This window comes from Anas acuta, chromosome 26, assembly GCF_963932015.1.
Source record: "Anas acuta chromosome 26, bAnaAcu1.1, whole genome shotgun sequence".
NCBI lineage: Eukaryota > Metazoa > Chordata > Aves > Anseriformes > Anatidae > Anas > Anas acuta.
The window spans coordinates 1,900,982-1,921,995 of record NC_089004.1 but is presented as its reverse complement, the minus strand read 5'-3'; the positions used below and the strand labels follow the sequence as shown (position 1 = coordinate 1,921,995).

General features: G+C 65.3%; 4 protein-coding genes across 10 annotated transcripts in view; 3 read left to right on the top strand and 1 right to left on the bottom strand.

Moving 5' to 3' along the window:
* Nucleotides 1–2,231, top strand: part of PIP5K1C (phosphatidylinositol-4-phosphate 5-kinase type 1 gamma) — a 40,544-nt gene extending 38,313 nt beyond the window's left edge. For all 4 annotated transcript variants that reach the window (XM_068661852.1, XM_068661853.1, XM_068661851.1 and 1 more), the window contains one exon: nt 237–2,231. In XM_068661852.1, coding sequence (XP_068517953.1) covers nt 237–239 — 3 coding nt within the window. In that variant the 3' untranslated portion in view covers nt 240–2,231. The remainder of the gene's footprint in view (nt 1–236) is intronic.
* A 2,096-nt stretch (nt 2,232–4,327) lies between these two features.
* CACTIN (cactin, spliceosome C complex subunit) lies at nt 4,328–9,639 on the top strand. Its single transcript, XM_068661849.1, has 10 exons — nt 4,328–4,599; nt 5,143–5,629; nt 6,177–6,272; nt 6,695–6,840; nt 6,924–7,086; nt 7,179–7,296; nt 7,547–7,739; nt 8,064–8,186; nt 8,336–8,604; nt 8,971–9,639. The coding sequence occupies exons 1-10, from the start codon at nt 4,418–4,420 to the stop codon at nt 9,459–9,461; spliced, it is 2,268 nt and encodes a 755-aa protein (XP_068517950.1). The 5' UTR covers nt 4,328–4,417; the 3' UTR covers nt 9,462–9,639.
* Nucleotides 9,640–11,924: 2,285 nt separating this feature from the next.
* TBXA2R (thromboxane A2 receptor) lies at nt 11,925–18,540 on the top strand. 3 transcript variants are annotated; one of them, XM_068661403.1, is made up of 4 exons: nt 11,938–12,095; nt 13,896–13,979; nt 16,523–17,439; nt 18,004–18,540. In XM_068661403.1, exons 3-4 carry the CDS (start codon nt 16,609–16,611, stop codon nt 18,271–18,273), a joined length of 1,101 nt encoding a protein of 366 aa, XP_068517504.1. In that variant the 5' UTR covers nt 11,938–12,095; nt 13,896–13,979; nt 16,523–16,608; the 3' UTR covers nt 18,274–18,540. The 3 variants fall into 3 exon arrangements, with proteins under 3 accessions (XP_068517505.1, XP_068517504.1, XP_068517506.1); XM_068661404.1 differs by lacking the exon at nt 13,896–13,979 and having other exon boundaries at nt 11,925–12,095; XM_068661405.1 differs by lacking the exons at nt 11,938–12,095; nt 13,896–13,979 and adding an exon at nt 15,073–15,231.
* Nucleotides 18,541–18,582: 42 nt separating this feature from the next.
* On the bottom strand, nt 18,583–21,007 carry GIPC3 (GIPC PDZ domain containing family member 3). Of its 2 annotated transcripts, XM_068661408.1 has the most exons (6): nt 20,612–21,007; nt 20,332–20,517; nt 19,943–20,123; nt 19,238–19,353; nt 19,048–19,129; nt 18,583–18,974 (listed from the first exon to the last, which is right to left on the bottom strand). In XM_068661408.1, the coding sequence occupies exons 1-6, from the start codon at nt 20,852–20,854 to the stop codon at nt 18,823–18,825; spliced, it is 960 nt and encodes a 319-aa protein (XP_068517509.1). In that variant the 5' UTR covers nt 20,855–21,007; the 3' UTR covers nt 18,583–18,822. The 2 variants fall into 2 exon arrangements, with proteins under 2 accessions (XP_068517509.1, XP_068517508.1); XM_068661407.1 differs by having other exon boundaries at nt 19,048–19,353.
* Nucleotides 21,008–21,014: the final 7 nt, after the last annotated feature.

Genomic DNA, 21,014 nt, shown 5'->3' with positions numbered 1-21,014 from the left:
AGCTCTGGCAGCAGGTGAGGGCTGCTGCGCTGGCAGAGACCCCTTCGGCTCGGCAGGGGTTGAGTGCAGTGAAAGCTCGGGGGTCTGAAGTTCTCCAGACGTGGTGTTGTTACTGGGATGCAAAAGAAGCAAGCTGCCCTCTTGGTGCTCGTTGTGGCTCTGGGGATTTGGCTGGGCTCAGACCAGATGCAGGGCGGGTGCACGGGTGTTGATTCTCTTTTCTCTGCCTCTTGCAGTAATCTCTATGCAGACACAGAAGCCCCAGAGAGCAGCGATTCCCTCTGCAGGTCGATGTGTTCCCTTTTCGTTGATGCAGCCGTTCCAGTGGGATGGGGAAGAGCTTGCCGACACCAGTATTGCTGCACTGCAGGATCCCGGGCACTGCATTTCAGAAAGGAGCAAAACTATAACCGTCTATTTCTACTTCTCCCAGATGTGGGCAGCAAAGAAACCACCCACTCACCCGCAGCTCCCAACGGAGACATCCAGCTGGGTGTAGAGAATCCTGGGTAGTAACACAGTGTTTTCCAGATGTGCACTACCGTAGCTACCTATCCATGTGTAATACTGTGAACCTTTTTAATTTTTTAATCATGTATTTATTTCTTTTATCTTTGCACAGAGACAGCACAAATGTGCTTTTTTAAACATTTAGTTTACTGCACTTTTTTTTTTTCTTTTTTTTTTTTTTTTGGGTTGTCATATATTTGTGCATCAGAAAGGAGGGTGAGACCTCACTGGAGAATTAATTGGTAGGAGCACGTTGCTGGGGAGGGCAGGGACCGGAGTGGGCTTCCCTTGAGGCAGCAGCGTGGTCTGACCAACTGATGGAGTCGGGAGGTGTGAGGCTGTCCAGGCTCTGCCACGGTTTTGCCGAGTGACCTAAGGCAAGTCACTTAACCACTCTGTGCCTCGGTTCCCCTGTGCTGATGGGTGTGCAGCTCCCACTTCGTTAAAGCACTTAAAGCCTGGGATGAAAGGTGCTATGTAAATGCCATGTATTAAAGGCCATCGAGTAGAATTGCTCCCACGTTCCAGTAGTCCAAAGTAGCCATGCCAATTCACTCGGATTCAAAAATCGCTAGTGACTTCTCTAGATCTGTGACACTGTGCGGGGGAAGCAAGCGATTCCTGGCAACGCTGACGTGGTCACCTCGGCTCTCTGGACGTCGCAACGGCTTCAGCCTTCACCTTCACACTGCTGTCACCCCGTCCCTCTGTGCTTGGGAGCCCACGCTTCGTCCCGCCGGCCGCGCCAGGCATGGACAGATGAGGACTGGGCACCTCCTCCAGGGACCGTCCCCGCTCTGCCAGCCCCGGCGTGGCTCGCCCGGACCCCGCATCCCACTGGAGCCACTTAGCACCTCGCATGCTCACGGGTGTATCCGACCGCCAGTGACTCGGGGGTCGCGGACACTGGGTTCACACGTATCCTCCGTACCTCAGGGCAGTCAGGGAGCTGCGTGCACGTCCGCGCCTGCTGGAGGCAGAAACCAGGCACCTGGCTCCAGCACCCGGGTGCGCCGGGCGGTGTTGTGTGCACGGACTCTGTTGGACACACAGCTGGGTGACTCGGACGTTGCCTGTGGCAATGTCTGCTGTTGGAAATGGCTGCTTCGGATGTCTGAGACACGGATAGTTTGCTCTTTGAGGGCTGCACGCTGTAGCCAAGACAAGATTCGGTGTCACTTGGCAGTGCTCGGTTTAGGCTCGTCCTCCTGTCAGCAGGACACCGTAGCATCTTGAACTCCAGCAGTCCCATCCTCTCCCAGAGAGAAGAAATGGAACCCTTTAGACAAGGAGGAGACAGGTCTTGTTTGTGTGCTTCACATGCCAAGAGAGGGGGTCAAAATCTCTTTATTCTCATCACAATCTTCAGCTGTCCCTGGGATTCCTTGTAGAGGAGTGTAGAAGAGGAACCCTCCTTCTGGGGCTCTGTCCCTTTCCATCTGTCTTCGCAGCAGCACTCAGGACTGGTTAATTCAGGTCCCAGAAGGGAACCAGGCTGGTGGGAAGCTCTTCCCCTCTGCGAGGCGATGAAGTTGGCGAGGATCTTTGTGAATTGACATTGTTTCTTGCCTAGAAGTACGGGACCCAAACTTCACCCCATGCCTGCAGATGCTGAAGGCTGTACGGTGTGCTGCTCTCGGAGTGCAGGCTGGGGGTCTTGCAAGCTGCTGCCGTTAGATGTATCCATGTATTTACCAAATAATCTATCAAAAGTCTTTCAAGACATTCTCCCCTTTCAGTCGCTACTTGACAGCTTGTTCATCCAGCTCGTGGCATCGCTCCATGACAGCCCCTTCAGTAGGCTGGGGAACAGCTCCCAACCCACCCCATGTCCCTGTGCCAGCCCGGGGGGGTGCTGCAGGCTGCGTGCTCGGCGCTGCGGGGGGCTCAGTAGTTGGGCAGAGGGGAACCGGGAGTAGTGCAATACCTACAGACTAACGTGCCTCTGGGCTGAAAGCGTGAGGCTGCAAAATGCTGGAAATTCAGCCTTTGTTTCCTCCAGAAGCCCGATGCTGCACTTGGAGAGGCTGGAGGTTCCCGTGTCCCTTCTGCATCTTCAGGTGTCGCTCTCGGGCGCTGCGCTGGGGAACGCAGCCCCGGGAGGGAGCCGGGAGGCTGGGCTCAGCCGAGCCCCAGCTGCACGGGCACCTCCTGGGGTTAGCTGCAGCAGGCCTTGCCCACCAACAAAAATCAAGCATCTTGGTAAAGATGGTTCAGGCATCACTGAAATCAGGACTTCTTTCCTTCCCTGCATTTCAGGGGTCTCTAAAGCTGCTTTGCCTCTGTGCAGGAAGCGTCTGAGCCCAACCTTCATAGAGTATCCCGGTGAATGAACTTTGCAGGCTCAAGCTAGCTTGGTCCCGGAGGATATGGGGAAGCCCAAATCTCCTTTTGCAGCACGTTCATTCCAGCTGTTGTCGTTCTTCAGGTGTCCAGGCTTTTTGAGACAATCCTTCTGTGTGCAATCCTACAATGCTGAACCCTTTGGAGCGAGCAGGTCTGTAAAAGATGAGAGCAAAGGGATGGGAGCAACTTTGTCAACGTGAGTGGGGAAAAAGGAGCCCTCTTTTAGGGAGATGCTGATCCCAAATGGAAACTACTCCTTGCCAGGCCCATGCACACTTCTTGCTGTCATCTCCTGCCCAAGTGTCTGTGCTGGAGAGCAGCTGAGCTTTCACAAGGCTACAGCACGCTGGGGTTCAAAGCTTGCTCCTTACCCACCTCTCTGTGCTATTCCTGCCCACTGCAGTGGGGGAGCACTGGGGGGCACTTCCCACGCCTTGTCAGTGCTGCCTTTGCAGGGCATAGCAGAGTCGGAGGAAGGGAAGGACTGGGTCTTGCCCTTGGGGAAGATCCTCAGCCCTTCTTTGGGGAGGAGAGCCCTTGCCCCTCCTTGGCCTGAGCATCTCAGCTGTGCCCAGCTCACCTGCGGAGCGGGTCCTGTGTGTTTTTGCTAGGGCTTTCTCTAGTGCCCCAGATCGCTGCCTCGTGCTGTCACCAGCGTACCCCTACATCTCAAAAAAGGCACCGCATCTCCTGCTGCTCCTCGGGCGCAGGACTCGAGGGCTCCAGGGCTGTTTCTGCTTTCAGCCACCGCCACCTCCTTGGTGCCTGGGGTCGCACGTTGGCTCCGGGCACGAGGCTGGCACCGCTGTGGCAGGGCCTGGGTCACCCTCGGTGCCCGCTGGGCTCCCGAAATGTGCCATGGCCCTGCCCAGCACCCTCCGCTCCCCGCTCAGCGTCACCTCCAGCTCTCGCCCAGCCGGACAAAAGCCGCGGCCCCCAGGCCCTGGCTCGTGTCTGATTTTCTCTCTGTTGCTGTCTCCATCAGCCCCGGGTCTCCTCTATCGGATGCTCGTGCTCCCGCTCATTTCCCACGTCCGCTCCGTGCGTGCACCGTGTAATGAATGTATGTAATTAGGGGGGGCCGAAATGGGATGCCGACCGGGGGTGTTGTCATGGCTCTCTTCTTTATTATTTTTTTTTGGGGGGGGGAAAGGTTACGTCATGAGCGCTTTTTTCTTTTGCTCGTTCTGTTGGTTTTTTTTGTTTTGTTTTGTTTTTTTTTTCGTTTCCTCCTCTCGGGGAGCCCTTTTCCAGAGAAGTGTAAGTTGATGCTTTCTGTCCTCGGCTCTGTGATAAAGCGTTTCTGTGTGTGCTGTGCACAGCTCTGCCTCGTCTCAGCGCCCTCACTGCCGCGCCCCGCCCCGCGAGGGCATTTTGGGGGAAAAAAAGCGAGAAAAAAAAAAGGGGGGGGGAGGGAAATAAATAAATAAACAGGTAAATAAATAAATAAATAAACCAAACCCCGATCGCGGGCCCGCCCCTCCCGTGGGCCGGGCCTGGCACCGAGGCCTCGCGGCTGGAGCTGCCCGGGGCCGCCTGCGCCCAGCCGGGAGCGGGGCCGATGGGCTCCGGGTCGCGCAGCCCCGGCCGGCGGCGTCGGGACAGGGACCGGGACCGGGATCGGGATCGGGATCGGGATCGGGACCGGGACCGGGACCGGGAGCGCTCCGGGAGCGGGGAGAGGCGGAGGCGCCGCAGCCGGAGCCGGAGCGGGGGGCGCCGCCACCGGGAGCAGAGCTCGGGGTGAGCGGGGGGGAACCGGGCCCGGGGCGGCCGGGCCTTGCTGGGGGAGGGCCGGGACGTGTCGGGGACCGGGACCGGGACCGGGCCGTGCGGGAGGAACCGGGGCCTGCTGGGGGGGAACCAGGCCCGGGCCTTGCGCCGGGGACTGGGCCCGGTGCGGCCTTGTCCCGGGGCAGGCGGGGAGCGGGGCCTGGCTGCGGCCGGGCCCGGAGGGAGCCCGGCTCGGTGCGGCCGGGGCTCGGGGCTGTTACCGCGGCCCCCAGCGGCCTCCCACCGGACACAGCCAGCTCGGGGGCTCCGCCGGGCCCAGCCGGGCCTGGGAGGCCACAGGGGAGGCCCCCGGGGAGGGCACGGAGCCTTTGTGGGAGCGGGGAGCGAGTACCGGGCTCGGAGCCTGTTTGGTTTGGGTTTTCTCGGCCCCGCTGTTGGCTCGGGACAGGCCGTGCCCTGCCCGTGGTGGGGCAGCGCGCTCCCCTCCTGGGGCACGGCGTCCGCACAGAGCCTGCGATCGTCAACTGAAATGTGGCTTCCCCCCTCCCGCAGCTCGGACTCTGAGGATGAGAGACACAAATGGAAGAAGAAAAGCAAAAGCAGGGACCAGCACCATAAAAGCCAGAAGAAACACCGCTCGCGGTCCCAGGGTCGCTCCTCCAGCTCGGGCTCTGAGCGAGAGCGAGACAAGAGGCGAGCCCGGAGCAGGGAGAGGCGGAGGAGAAGAGATGGCTCCAAGTCCTCCGTGTCCTCAGTCAGCTCTCCCTCCCCACCGCGTTCCCGCGGCCGGGAGGAGTCGGGGCAGCAGCTGAGCCTTCAGGAGCGCTTGAGGATGAAGGAGGAGAAGAAGAAGCAGGCTGCGCTCATGAAGGCCTTGGAGACCCCTGAGGAGAAACGGGCTCGACGGCTGGCTAAGAAGGAGGCCAAGGAGAGGAAAAAGCGGGAGAAGATGGGGTGGGGAGAGGAGTACATGGGTTACACCAACACCGACAATCCCTTTGGGGACAACAACCTGCTGGGCACTTTCATCTGGAGCAAGGTGAGCGCCCAGTCCACACCTCTGTGTCACAAGAGGCTGCTCTGCACGTTGGCACACAGGAGGTTGTGTTCCTGTGGCTGCCATGGGGGGTCCACAGAGCAGTGGGGTGTCAGGAGGGACTTTGCTTGAGGTGGGAATCTCTGAAACACTACAAGGAGCCACATGAGAGCAGTGCTGTCATCTAGGGCAGCAGCTGCGTGTTCTTGAAAAGCTCTGCAGGGCTTCACGTCTGTTATTGTGAAGACCAATGTTTGTAGTCAGGGCTGTGGGATGAGGAGATGGGTCAGGGTACAGGAGAGGCTGCTTGGGAGCTGAGAGCTGGGGAGTGTTCCTTGCTTGTGTTGCTGCTCACCAGGTGGGGTGGACATCCTGGGTGAGCCTGGGTTTTGCTGAGAACCTGCAGGAGTAGGATTTGAGGGAGTCGGGAGTCTTGACAGGATGAGAGCCCATTAGAGCAGCAGAAATGGGTGGATGTGGTGTTTGTTGCCAGTTGAGAGGCTGTAGAGGCTGCTTCATTTCATGGCCCCTCTTGGCCACTCTGTTTCAGGCGCTGGAGAAAAAGGGGATCAGCCACCTGGATGAGAAGGACCTGAAGGAGAGGAACAAACGAATCCAGGAGGACAACCGTCTGGAGCTGCAGAAGGTGGGAGCAGAAACCCCCTCACAGGTCCCCATGGACAGCCCAGTTCTCCCAGCTGCTCCCAGCCCATCCTGAAAGTTCCCTTGATCTCTCTGGGGGAGCCCATGGCTATAAGACGTGGGTGCCACGCTATGCTGACTTCTGTTCGGGGGTGAGATTTTCTCCTTGGGGCTGAGTCCAGCTCAGGAGGCGCTGGTGAAGACAAATGCCAGGTCACTGCAGTGCAGCACGGTCGTGCCCATGTCCCCTGTCCTCCGAAGGTTTGGCAGGGAGCAGTGGGCAGCTGGCTCTGGTTCTGGCTCTCCTGGCGCAGAGCTCCTGGCTCTCCGGGATGATTGTGGGGGCTGAGGCAGCTCAGTGAGTGTGGTTATGGTGGTGTCCTGTAGGGTGCTGGCAGCCTCATGTCTCGCTCTGTCCCTGAGCAGGTGAAGCAGCTGCGCCTGGAGCGAGAGAGGGAGAAGGCGATGCGTGAGCAGGAGCTGGAGATGCTGCAGCGGGAGAAGGAGGCGGAACACTTCAAAACCTGGGAGGAGCAGGAGGACAACTTCCACCTGCAGCAGGCCAAGCTGCGGTGGGTGGGCAGCTTCGTGGGGTCAGGCTGGTGGGGAGCAGAGGTCTGCAGGCACCGCTCACTGTGCCTCCCCTCTCACCCAGGTCTAAGATCCGGATTCGGGACGGGAGGGCGAAACCCATCGACCTCCTGGCCAAGTACATCAGTGCGGAGGATGACGATCTGGCTGTGGAAATGCACGAGCCCTACACCTTCCTGAACGGCCTGACCGTCTCCGACATGGAGGATCTGGTGGAGGACATTCAGGTACCTCTCTGTGGCCTCTGCGCCCTGCCTGTGGCTGAGCTCAGGCCGTGACACGGAGCGGGTGCCTGATGTCTCCTGTCCCCTGCCTGCAGGTTTACATGGAGCTGGAGCAAGGCAAGAACGTGGACTTCTGGAGGGACATGACCATCATCACGGAGGATGAAATAGCCAAGCTCCGCAAGCTGGAGGCCTCTGGGAAAGGAGGCCCAGGTAAGCAGGAGGCCAGAGCCTGGCGTGGATGTTGGGGGGAGTGAGGACAGTGGGTAATGAACGGCGTGGGGTCTGCCGCAGGCTCTCAGGCTTGCAGAGGCTCTCGAATTGCTGCTGGAGGATGTGATGGATGGAGGCTGTGGATGTGGCAGCCGTGCCCTGCCGGGCTCCAGCTGTTCGGTGAAGCCCAGGAGCGCCTGAGAGCCTGAACACTCAGAGGCTGACCAGTCGCCCTTGCCTGCCTGTGCAGGGGAGCGGCGGGACGGCGTCAACGCCTCCGTCAGCTCGGACGTGCAGTCCGTGTTCAAGGGGAAGACCTACAACCAGCTGCAGGTGCTGTACCAGGGCATCGAGAGCAAGATCCGGGCAGGAGGGCCCAACCTTGACATCGGATACTGGGAGAGCCTGCTGCAGCAGCTGAAGGCCTACATGGCTCGGGCCAGGTGAGAGCAGGGACGGTCCCGGGCCAAGGGTGTGGAAGGGGACAGCGCAGAGCTGCCATGAGCAGAGCTGGGGAGGCCCAAACCCATGGTCACGGTGTGGGGATATTATGCCTTTTCCAAGCTGTTGCTTCTTCCAAGTGGGAAGAAGGGCTGGACGATCAGTCCCTTCTCAAAAGGCGATGTTTAAGGTGAGATCCTCGGGGGGAAGCTGACTGGAGGGTTATTCAGCCCAGAACTGTAAAAAAACAAATTTCAGGCTGGAGTGGTGTGTGTCCCAGCCATGGGCATGCAGGTGTGACCTGATGGCTCGTCTCCCCCTCGCAGGCTGCGGGAGCGGCACCAGGACGTGCTGCGGCAGAAGCTGTACAAGCTGAAGCAGGAGCAGGGCGTGGAGAGCGAGCCGCTCTTCCCCATCATCAAGCGGGAGCCGGTCTCCCCCAGCGACAGGTATGCAGCCCCCTCCTTGGGGACCACAGCCCTCAGCCTCCCCCTCGGGCACCCAGGGCAGAAGGTGCAGCCTCGTGCTCCCACCTGTCCACAGACAAACCTCGGGGAGCCAAGGGCACCGTCTCCATCCCCCGTTGTCTTCCCTGCAGGCTGGACCCGGAGGAGAGCCTTGTGGTACAGCCGGGGCCGTCCTCAGAGCCAGAGGCTGAGCAGGATGCAGAGGTCAAAGGAGAGGCAGAGGGAGAAGCCGTGTTGATGGAGGAGGACCTGATCCAGCAGAGCCTGGACGACTACGACGCGGGGAAGTACAGCCCCCGGCTGCTGGGCCCCAACGAGCTGCCCTTCGACGCGCACGTGCTGGAGGCCGAGGAGGACATGCACCGCCTGCTGCTGCTGCGCCAGCAGCTCCAGGTCACAGGTAGGAGCCCCGATGGCCTCGTGGCCTGGCCTGGCACGGGGGGCACATGCGTGCCCAGGGGTGCAGGGCTGGAGGGGGGGGATGCTCCTCTTGGAAAAGGATAAATGCTGGGGCTGGAGCATGCACCCAGAGCTGGCCTCGCAGAGGGATCCACCGGGTACTGAAGGGGGACGCAGCCCGGACTGCTGGCGTTCCCTGTGGGTGCCCAAATCAGCTCCCTCCCTCTCCCCAACGCACCACTCAAGCTGCAGACAAGTGGTGAGGGTATTTTGGATGAGTTTCCCAGCACCCACCAGGTCTCCACATCCAGCGCACCCCGGGCCCGCTCGGCGCTGCGGGGCCAGCCCTCACCTCTCCTCCCTGCAGGCGATGCCACCGAGAGCACCGACGACATCTTCTTCAGGAAGGCCAAGGAGGGCATGGGCGCGGACGAGGCGCAGTTCAGCGTGGAAATGCCCCTCACGGGCAAGGCTTACCTCTGGGCTGACAAGTACCGGCCCCGCAAGCCTCGCTTCTTCAACCGGGTGCACACGGGCTTCGAGTGGAACAAATACAACCAGACCCACTATGACTTCGACAACCCCCCGCCCAAGATCGTGCAGGGCTACAAGTTCAACATCTTCTACCCCGACCTCATCGACAAGCGCTCTACGCCCGAATACTTCCTGGAGGCCTGCCAGGACAACAAGGACTTTGCCATCCTGCGCTTCCACGCCGGGCCGCCCTACGAGGACATCGCCTTCAAGATCGTCAACCGGGAGTGGGAGTATTCCCACCGCCACGGCTTTCGCTGCCAGTTTGCCAACGGCATCTTCCAGCTCTGGTTCCACTTCAAGCGCTACCGTTACCGCAGATGAGGGGCTGCTCTCCCCGCCAGCACAGAGGGTGGGCAGGGGGCTTGTCCCCTTGTCCCACATGCGCTGTCCCATGGACCTGCCCGATGCTTGGCCCAGCGCTGCCTCTTGACCATTTTCCTCATGCCTTTTATCCCGAGGGACCCTGAGACTTTGACACAAATAAATTGGGGTTGTTTAAGCCGTGGCCTCCCTTGCCTGAGCACCCCATGCCCCTGTGTCCCCTGGGGCTGTGCTGTACGCTGCCAGCAGCCAGTATCCTCCTGGGCCAGCACTGGGAGCTCCCCTGGGGCTGTGCAGTGGTGGGGGCTGTCTGTGCCCCTAGCCCCAGATGCTCTCCACCCTGTGGGTTCCCATCGCCTCTTCCAGCCCCACGCCCTTCCCTTGCTCGTGCCAGACCTGTCCAGCCGTGACGTTCCCCAGCTGGAGCCGTGGTGCCCTTTGCTCTGTGAGCACAGCCCCTTGCCCACGGTCCCACCGCTGCCGAATTCCCTCGGCCCTGCGCCGCCCCCACAGGCCCCGTTTCTGGCCTTCCCCTGCCTGGCATCCTGCTGCCCCGGCCTGGGAGCACCGCCACCTCCCTCGACCCTGGCTGCAGGATGAAAGGGTTTGGTGGCCACAAGGCGTCAGCCTCCGGCGGGGAGGAGGAGCGGGGTGTGAGATGTGACCAGGACATCTCCTTACAGGGGAAAATCTGGTTTCTGTGGCACACGGTCCCTCCCCCTGTCCCTGAGTGGTGCTTACTGCCCCGGGCAGACGCACTCCCTGGTACCCCAGGGCTGAGATGGGGCTCGCGGGGCCTTCATGGGGACCAGGCGGGGGCTTCTTGGCCTTGGGTTTTGCCTCGCAGCTGGCGATTCCCCCCGTAGCTCACCCCATCCTGCTTCTCTTGGCACTGCTGGCAGGATCCAGCCCTGTGGGAACTCATTTTCAGGAGCGTCCCACAGGCACCAGGCGTGCCAGGAGCCCAGTCTGCCCCCAGGACTGGGGGGGGACGGACCCCGACCACCTCAGCCCCGCGTGTCCCCAGCCTGCCGGATATCCCCCGTCCGGCGGCAGCGCCGGGACGTGTCCCCACGGCCTCTCCTTCCTGTGCGTTATTTAAAGCCGTGGAGCGGCCGCTTGGCGGGGGGGTGTTGAGATCCTGAGGTCAGCACAGGAAGCGTGTGAAGGCCGGGACAGATGGGTTCAGAGCAGAAAGGAGAAAAAAAAAAGTAGAAAAAAAAAAAAAAAAAAGAAGCAAAACCAGCAGTTAGGTGGCCTCTGTGCTTAACCGCCCGGCACAGCCCCTGCGCTCTCCGTCACGGACACAGACACGGGGGGGACACAGACACGGGGGGGCCGTTCTGAGGTCTCCTGCTGCCACTGGATGTCCCCTGAGGTGACACGGAGTCCTGACAGCCCCGTGCTGGTCCTGGAGCAACCTGGGAGCCTGGGGGGAGCGGGACAGGGCTGGTGCCTGAGTGAGCATTGGGGTGGGGGGAAAAGCTCCATCCTGCTCTGGCTGCCCCCAAATTGTCACCGCGTCCCCTCCTGGGCACTGCCAGAGCCACCGCAGCCCCTCCAGGGGCCGGGTCCAGCTGACCCCCAGGGCTTTTCGCTGCCCTGGCAGTTCTCAGCGCTCTTCCCCACCCCTCCTGTATTTGAGGAGAGCTGACCGCCCGCCTCTGCCTCGTCGTGCGCCGCGGTGAAGCCCCATATTGGCTTTGTGGGGGCCAAACTCCTGCTCCCAAAACCAGCAGCAGGGGGTGGCTGCAGCACCCGGAGGCTCCCCACCCTCCGCACCCCCTGCCCACATCCTCTGCGCCCCGCACGGGCTGTGGGGGTCACACAGCGTGGCTCTGGGGCTGTGACAGCACCGTGGGCACGAGGGACACTCCCGTGTCACTCGCTGGCATTGGCGCAGGACGGAGACACCGCTGCGAGGAGCTCCCCGGTGGCACACGGGGGCTGGGTGGGCACAGGGGGACAGGGGAGGGGGGGGGTCGCGTCCCCTCCTGCCACGACACGGCCTCAGGTTTGGGACAGCGTGGGGACACTGCGCCCAGACAAACCCCTGGGGTGTGGGGACACCCTGGTGGCTGGGCTGATGTGGGACACGCAGGGGACACCCAAAAACCCGTCCCCTCCCCATCCATCCCGCAGCCTCCCCATTTCCCGGGGGTGGCACCGGTGGCCCCTCGGCGGTGGCAGCTCGGGGGGACCGGGGGTGCAGTGGGGACAGGCGAGGCCGTGGCCACGTCCACGCGTGTCCGTGTCCCACGCGTGGGGGCCGGGCCGGGCTCAGCCCCCCCTGACTCAGCACCGGGGATGCTGCGGGGGGCGCAGCGGGGGCGGCCCCGGGGCAGGGCCGGGGGGAGCGGGGTTGGGGGGCGCGGGGACACGCGTGGGTGCTTGGAGGGGGGGGGGGCAGCGGTGCCGGGTCCGGCTCCATTCGGGGCTGGGGGGGGGGGGCTCGGGCCGGGGCGGGGCAGGGGGAGGGGAAGGGGCAGGAGGAGGGGGGGGGCTCCAAGCCCGGCCCTTCCCCCGCGGGGCCGTGCTGAGCCGAGCGGGGCTGAACGGAGCCGTGCGGGGATGAACGGAGCCGGGCTGAGCTGAACCGAGCCCCCCCCGCCAGCCCCCGCGCATCGCCTCGAGGTAGGGCCCGGGGGCGCTGGGGGGGCCGGGCTGGGGGCGTCCAACCCCCCTCCGCCTGCCCCGGGAGCGGCCCCGAGGCGGGGGGGGGGGCGGAAAGGGGCCGTGGAGGGGTCGCGGGGGTGCGGGACGGAGGGGGGGGGGATCGGACAAAGAGAGCACACGGAGGGGGTGGGCGGAGGGGCCGGGGGGGGCAGAGCGGGGGGCTTCAGCCGAGGGGCTGGGACGGACGGGGGGGGGGGCGGGGGTGGGTGATGGAGGGGCTGAGGTGGCTGCACAGACCGGGGACAGACCGGGGGGGCTGCACGGGGCGGATCAGGGCTGCCCTACACACACAGCGGGGCTGGATGTGCCGGGGGGGGAGCGGTGCCCCCACACCCCCCCACGGCACCGCCTGGGAAGACCCCGCGAGGGGCCGGGCAGCGCTGCCTCCTGCCACCCCCCCCCTGCTGCCACCGCCGAGTTTGTCACTGGGTGGAGGTGCTGAGGGACGGGACGGGGCAGGGGGGGGCTTTGACACCCGTGCGATGCTGGGGGGGGGGCTCCCCACACCACCCGGCCCCCAGCTCGTGCTCCCGAGGGTGGCCGGGGAGCTGCCACCCCCTGCCCTGCTCCCAGGGACAGGTTGGGAGCGAGATGGGACAGGGACCGTGCTCAGCATCCCCAGGGGACAGCGACAAAACCCCGGCAGCCCTGGGTCCGAGCAGGTTGGGGACCTGCAGCTGGGGACCTCTGCTGTGGGACAGGACGGGGACAGGGATGGGGACAGGGACAGGGACAGGGACAGGGACAGGGACAGGGACAGGGACAGGGACAGGGACAGGTGCCCTGCTGGGGCTGCCGCCGGTTGTGTCCCCACTCCCCGTGGCCGTCCCCTTCCCGGACAGCCCCCCGGGAAGTCCCCGCTCCAGGCGCCCCCGGCAGCGGGTCGCTTTGATGGCTGTGGGTCCGGGGAGGGCCCCTGGAGCCCCGCCAGGTCCCCATCCCCATGACGTGGCCGATGCATTTCCCGTCTCGGCCGATGTCCTTGAGCCGATCTGCCCAGGGAGCAGCGGCCCGGGGGCAGCTGCCTTGGGGTCACGTCCAGCCCTGGCAGGGACGGCCGAGCCCAACCGTGTCCCGTGGGACCACCTGCGGGGGACATCGGGCTGGGGACAGTTTGGGCCATCCCTGGAGGGGTCCAGCCAGCAGAGAGGGATGGGACACACACGGGACAAAGGCAAACACCCGCAGCAGGGACCCTGCAGCTCCCAGCGGGGCAGAGCCCAGGGGTCGCAGTGCTCTCCCTCGCCTCCTGCCCCCCCACCATGATCCCATCCCAGCCCCCTGCTGCTGCAGCGCCTTCAGCCCGGGGACGTGCTCCCATCTGCCGGGCCCTGCTTTGGGAACTCGCTGCCAATGTGCCCGCAGGATGCCCCCTGCCCTGCCCGCCCCCATCCCCAACCCTGCCCAGCACCCATGGGAGCGGTGAGCTGGGGCAGCAGCGGGACCCCTCTGCGTCCCCCCGTGCTGTCGGTGACGCCTTTTCCTCACTGCCCTCAGAAGTGGCGAGGGCAGGAAGCGGCAGAGGCCGGGCAAGACGCGGCGCATCCCTGGCGAAACGCCGGCCCAGGGGCTCCCGCGGCGCCAGAAACCCCATTAGTGCCCGCGCCAGGGCTGCCAGCGCAGCCTGCAGCAGCCCATTTAGGAGCCGGCTCCTCTCCTCCGGGATTTTGTCCCAGGATCTCCCCGCTGGGGCTCCTGCTGGCTCCAGCACCCCCTAAAGTGGGGCCGGGGCGCGGACTCAGGGTGTCTCCTCCACAGGCGCCTCCCCGTGCGACGGCCGCCCCGGATGGGGGGAGATGGCCCCAAGTGAGGAGCCTCTGCCCCGCTCCTGAGTCCCTTCCCGTAAGTGCCTCTGCTTCGCTCTGCAGAGCAGCCGGGGCTGCCGGGGTTCGGCTCGGTGACAGCCCTGCTGGCTCTAAATGGGCGCTCTTTAATATTTGATTCCCTCTAAGTGCTGCCCGGCCCCGTGCGGGGTGGCACCGGCTGCTGGGGCTGGCATTGCTGCCGCCCCGTGGTGGAGGCTGCCGCAGGATGGGGTCGGGTCCTGGCACTTTTCCGGGGTCAGATCTGGCGGTATTGGGGTTGTGGCCGGCCACAGGGCGTGATGGGCTCGCATCCTTCCACTTGGGGTGGGTTCGGATCCTGCTGTGCTGGGGCTGTGGGTGCCCTGCAGAGCCACTCAGCACATCCCGTGGCCACAAAACCGCAGGACAACGTTACCCTGCACACACCCGGGGGCCCTGCAGCCCCCCCGCAGCACGCCACCAGCCTGGCTTTGTGCTTCATGGTGCTGGTGCCCACCCAGCCCCTGTCCTACCAAGCGACTGAATTCCTCCTGCAGTGCTGCCAGGGCTGGGCGCTCTCGTTAGCGGGAGGGACAGCAGCGGGGACACGGCCAAGGGCTCCCCCCAAACCTCCCTGCAGGCAGCAATGGGGAAACTGAGGCACGGCTCGGGGGGGAGCTGCTGGGCTCTGGCAGTGCCGAGGCTGCGTGGGGCAGGGCAGGTGGTTTGGCACAGCAGCCGGCAGCACCGTGGGGCCAGGATGAGTTCACCAGGGCCAGGAGCGCGGGACACGGCCCCATCCCACCGGGGCCTGACATCAGTCCCAAGGGGACCAACACCTTTGGGGCTACTGCTGCGGTCCCTCCGGGCCAGGAGCAAACAAACAGCGGCAAGTTTTCACTCTTGTCTCATGGAAAAAGCTGGGGCCGTCCTCACCCTTCAGCAGTGAGTCACCGCCATGCGCTGCCAGCAGCCCCACATGGCGACGGGGACGGGGTCGGGGATGGGGACAGGGTCACGACACCGCCACCACCCCAGCGTCCTCCCCAGGGGACGGCAGCGGAGCTGGTGGTGGTGCTGCCGTGCCGTGCCGGTGCCACTCGGCACCCCCAGCCCCACCGCCCGCCCCACGCCGCGTGTTGCAATCCCTGGCCCCATCCCAGCCCCGGGATCAGCGCGGCGCAGCCGGGCCTTGCCTCCGAGGGCCAAGAAGGGGGCGGCGGGTCGGGGCGCCGAGCGGCTGACGTGGAGCCGGGCTCCCTGGGCAGGCGGGTGCCGGAGCTGCCGCCGCTGGTTGGGATCAGCTTGAGGTTAGAGCCGGGGATGGGGCAGGTGGCGGTGGCACCGTGCATGAGGGGGTGACGGGATTGCAGCCATGGGGGCAGCTCCAGTGGCCACAGCAGTGCCCTGGTCCCGAGGGGCGGCCGGGCAGGGGGAGGTGGTGCCGGGTGGGGACAGGGCAGGGGGGTGGCGGGGACATCCCCGTCCTGAGGAATGGGCTCAGTCCCCACGTCCCTCCGGCTGGGGTCGGGTCCAGCTGTGTCTCTGCTTTCTCTGGAAGTGGCTCCACCCTGTCCCGGATCACCCCGTACAAACAGGCTGCGCTAATTAGCGGTGGTGGGAGCTGCCAGATGCTCCCCGGACAGAGGCCGGAGCCCAGCAGGCCCCCAGGGCAGCGCGCTGTCCCCTGTCCCCCTGCCACCACCGGGCCAACAGCTCCGGCAGACAGGACGGGGGAACACGAGACCTGGCTGCATCCCCCACACCTGCGGGTGGATGTGCTGGGGTCAGGGGGACACCCAGGGTCGTGGGGTGACCCCCCTGTGGGTGCCGCGTGCGCCGCGTGTCCCCGGGCGCGAAGGTCCCATCTGCGGTCGAGCGAGCGCCACGGGGGCAGGCGGCCACGGGCGCAGGGAGGGGGGAGAAGCTTTTAAACTAATCCTGCTCCAGCCCCACGGCGGGCGTGGAGGATGCGGCCGCATCCCTGATCCCGGCTCGGCACGCGGAGCTGGCCCCGTGCCCGGCACACAGCTGGGGTGCAGCAGGGAGGGCGCCCGCCTGGGTGCTGTGGGGCTGGGGACCCCTGGGGACGGATACGGTGACCATGACCACGCTGGCCCTGGGAGCACCGGAGGGTGCACAGAGCCCCCGCCTCATGAGGGCCTCAGTTTCCCCACCCCGCTGCAGGAACGTGAGGCTGGGGCAGGGGTTTCGCAAGGTTCCTGGTGGTGCTGAGCGCTGGCAGTGCCCCTGCCCATGGTCAGGATCCGTCCCAGGCACAGCCACCCAGCCCTGTGCCCATGGTGGCTCTTTGGGGGGGGTCTGGCTGGGACACCCCAGCACGGGATGGAGCCGTCAGGGAGCCCAGCTGGCAGCAGCACGCGTCTCCAAACAACGAGCACGAGGGGATTAGGGCCTGGTGGCTGCTGGCCCCGTGGCTCGCGGCCGGGGACGGTTAATCCCGGCCAGCTGCGGGGCTGGGGCTAGGCAGCACCCACCACAGCGTCCCATGGGGCACCCCACATCCCTGGGCTCTGGGTGGGTGGCAGGGGGCTTGGCTATGGGGGGGAACTGTCCCTAAAACTGCTTTTGTCCCCATAGAGCCACGTGGGATCGGAGCCGGCGCTGGGAGCTGGGGGCAGGACGTGCTATGGAGCTGAGCCTGGGGGGCGCCTGAAGCCAGAAGGATGAGGATGGGGTGGGGGGACGCGGAGTTCCCCAACGGGAGCCTGGCTGCCCGGCCGGACACCTGCTTCGGGGTGGTGAACCTCAGCAGCAGCCTCAACGAGACGCAGAGGAAAGCCATCGCCTCGCCCTGGTTCTCCACCGCCTTCGGCCTCATCGGGCTCTGCTCCAACCTCTTCGCCCTCTACGTCCTGCTCAGCTCCTCCCGCAAGCTCACCAGCCGCTCCCGCTCCTCCTTCCTCGTCTTCCTCTGCGGGCTGGTGGTCACGGACTTCATGGGGCTGCTGGTGACGGCCTCGGTCATCATCCCCTACCACTTCATCAAGTTCGACTGGGCCGAGGTGGACCCCGGCTGCCACCTCTGCAACTTCCTCGGCTTCTCCATGGTTTTCTTCGGGCAGTGCCCGCTGCTGCTGGGCGCCACCATGGCCGGCGAGAGGTTCTTCGGCATCAACCACCCCTTCTCCCGCTCCACCAGCATCTCCAAGCGCCGCGCCTGGTCCATCGTGGGGATGGTTTGGGGCTTCTCCTGCCTGCTGGGGCTGCTGCCGGTGCTGGGGCTGGGCCGCTACACGCTGCAGTACCCCGGCTCCTGGTGCTTCCTCACCCTCCTGCCCGACACCGGCAACGCCGTTTTCTGCCTGCTCTTCGCCCTGCTGGGCATCTTCTCCGTGGTGCTCTCCTTCATCTTCAACACGGTCAGCGTGGTCACGCTCTGCCGCGTCTACCACGACCGCGAGTCCGTGCAGCGGCGGCGGGACAGCGAGGTGGAGATGATGGTGCAGCTGGTGGGCATCATGATCATCGCCACCATCTGCTGGATGCCGCTGCTGGTGAGGCCCTGGCTGGTGGCGTGGCCCTCTCGGGGGGCGGGGGGGATTGGGGGGGTGGGCCAGGTCTCAGTGTGCTCCCCACGTCCAGCCTGGTGCCCCCGTGTCCCTCCTGGTGAGGCCGCGAGGTTTTGGTGCCCCCCTGCTTGTCCCTCGTGGTGTGGCCCTGGGAGCTGTCCCCTCGTGTCCCTCCTGGTGAGGTCCTGGTGTCCCCCCCCCATCACCCACAGCAGGGCCCCAGCTCTTGGTGTGCCCCTTCTCCTGGTGAAGCCCCTCGATCTTGGTGTCCCCCCCCATGCCCTAAGAGGAGTCCCCAGCCCTTGGTGTCCCCCCCACGTCCCTTCTGGAGAGACCCTGTGTCTGGACGTGCCCCCCCCCCATCTCTCCACCTGGGGACCTCAACCTCAGTGCAACCCCACAGCCCTCCCCCTCCCCATCCTTGCAGGCCCACCGGGTGCCCAAAACCACAGGTGCCCAACGCGGGACCCCCAGGTCCTGCCCCAAACCCTACAGGGAGCAGTGGGGAGCCCCTGGGGTCATCTCACGCCTCCCCTCTCCCCCCCCCAGATCTTCATCATCCAGACCATCCTGCAGCAGCTGCCGGCCGGGGAGCGCGCCCGGACGCTGCCCACGGAGACGCAGAAGCTGCTGCTCATCTACATCCGCATGGTCACCTGGAACCAGATCCTGGACCCCTGGGTCTATATCCTGTTCCGCCGCGCCGTGCTGCAGCGCGTGCACCCGGGGCTGCGCGCCCGGCCCTCCCTGCTCTCCCTCTACCCCGTCCTCAACCCCTCGCTGCGCCGCAAGCTCGCCCAGGAGGCCCGGCTGCAGTAATTTTTTTTTTTTTTTTGGGGGGGGGGGATGTAATTTTGATGTAATTTTGGGGAAACAGGGATGGGGGTGAGCAGGACCCCCGCCCCGGCCGCGGGAGGTGGGCGCACACAGCCAGGGTGCAGTGGTTTATTGATTAGTGCTCTCCATGCCGGGCACCATGAGGCCGGGGGATGCGGTGCCCGGTGGGGTAAGGGGGGTGGGAGGCATGGGGGTGCTCCCCCCACACCCCCCCGTGTGACCCCTCCCCAATAAAGCGCAGCTTGTGCAGCTCTCCGTGCCCGCTGGGTGCCCCCAGCCCTGCTCCTCCGGGCTCTGCTGTGGGTGCTCAGGTCCTGTTGAGAGGGGGGGCTGGCACCCAGAGGGGGGGGCTCGCACCCATGGGTGGGGGGTGGGCTCTGCAGCCCCCCCCAGCCCGGGGTGGGCGCACGGCAGCGCTCACACGGTCACAGGATGGGGACCCCCAGCGCCACCGCCAGCCTCACACAGGGCGGTGGCACAGGGGGGACGCAGAGCAGAGACCTGGGCAGGGGGAACTGCCCCCCCCCCCGGCTACTCCTGCGCCCCCCCAGTGCTGCAGACAGCCGCCCACACCTCAGCCACAAACTCCGGGGGAAAGGCAAATTCCCCCAGCACCGAGTCCAGGCCGTGGGCGAGTGCGGTGGTGCCAGGGCTCTGCTTCGCCATCTCCACCATGGTGGCGGCTGCGGGGAGAAAGGGGGGATTAGCACCAAGGGGGGGGGCAAATTGGGGGGTGGGAGGGCACGGGGGGCTCACCCAGCTCGCTGTCACGGATGCCCATGTAGCTCTCCAGCAGGTCGTCCACGCGGCGGGCGGCTTCTTCCTCCGTGGCGCTGGGCTGTGGGTGGGAGCGGGGGGCACCCAGTGCAGGGGGCACCCAAAGGGGGGCACATCCACCCCCCCCAGCCCAGCACGGTGCCTGCCCATGGGTCTGGGGGTGCCTTACCCCCTCCTGCAGCGTGGCCGGGCCCTGTGCCCGCAGTCGCAGCGTCTCCTTCCCGCTGGCCACTCTGCCCTCAGCGGGGCACTTGCTGCTGCTCCGCGTCCTCTGCCCGATCATGTCTGCACCCCGGGGTGGGGGCGAGGGGCAGGGAGGGTGCCCGGGGGTGGAGGGGCAGGGATAATAAAGGAGGGGCAGCCAAAGATAACCAAGAACATCGGTGATGGACAGCCAAGGGTGACCAAGAACACCCAAGGGTGGCCAGCCAAGGGTACCCAAACAGCCCAGGGGACACACCAGGAGGGCCCCGTGTGTGGCCAAGGACACCCATGGGTGCCCATCAGGGATGCACATGGGTACGGTGTGCCCATGGGTGCCCAGAGCAGGGCATGCAGAGGACTCAGCGTGATCATAGGGGCAGTTTGGGGCGCACGGGCAGGTGTGGGGGTGCACCCTGAGGTGGGGTGATCGCAGGGGTGCCCGCAGCCCTGGGGGGGGGGTTGCAAGGGTGTGGGGTGCTTGTAGGGGTGCACACGGGTGCCCAACAGTGGGGTGGATCCTGAGGGAGGCTGCAGGAGCCCAGCACCCTGCTCTGGGTGCCACAACCCACGGGACCATGGGGTGAGCGCACGGCCTGTGCGCATTGCAGGAGGGGGCTGGATGCCCCTTCCCGGGGGTCCCCAGGCAGAGCAGCCCCCCCTCCCCGCTCACCAAAGGCCTTTTTGGGCTGCACCAGGCGCAGGGTGAAGGGCTGAGCGCGGGGCAGCTCCCGCAGCATGCGGGCCACCTCGTAGTGCCGGCAGCCCACGATGGTGTGGTCGTTGATGGCCTCGATGCTGTCGCCCACGCACACCGCCTGGATGCGGTTGATGATGCTCCCCTCCTTGATCCGCTGGGGGGGGGGACACGGTGACACCAATGGGAGGGGGACATCGGGAGGACAGACAGACACAGCCCCCATCCCACGCCTCCTTGCACCGATTTCCTTTAGCAATGGGGTCAGCCAGGGAGCCCCCAAAATGCACCATGCAGAGGGGGACCCCCGGGGTCAGGGTAGATGCAGAGACCCCCCCCTCAGCCCCCCCCCAACACTCCCTCACCTTGATGAAGGCGTAGCCAGCCCCGTTGTCCGTGATGGTGAGCCCCAGCGCGTCCTCAGTCTTGGTCACCTCCACCTCCTTCGTCTCCCCCCGGACGTGGGCGAAGATGAAGTCCTCCAGGCCGATCTGCCCCCCCAGCAGCTTCTGCATGTCCACTTTGTGCGTGTTCAGCGTGCAGAAGAGGATCTGCCACCGGCACCCCAGTGTCACCACGGCTGGGGACACTGGCAGTGCCAGCACCCCCCCCAACACACACACACCCCCCCCCACACCACCTCACCTCGGTGGGCGAGATGCTGAAGACCTCGGCGATTTTGCCGTAGAGCTCCTTGACGTTGGTGAAGCCCTCGATGCGGCCCGTGGGGCTGCCGTGGGCCAGCTGGGTGCGAAACACCAGGCGGGGGCGGACACGGGGGGGCCGCGGGGCTGGGGGCGGCTCGGGACCCCCCGGCTCCTGCCCCACGCCGTTCTCCATGGGGCCGTCCTCCCGGGGCTGCCGGCCGTGCTTGCTCACCCGCTGCATCCCGCTGCTGCCGCTGAATTATAGATGGGCACCGGCGTAAGGCGATCCCCAGGGGCCAGGAACCCGATCTGGTGGCGCAGGTCAGCCCCCGGGATCGGGTGAGCAGCACCACGGCCCCACCGCACCCCCCCGGGGCGCAGGATGGGGCGGCAGCGATGAG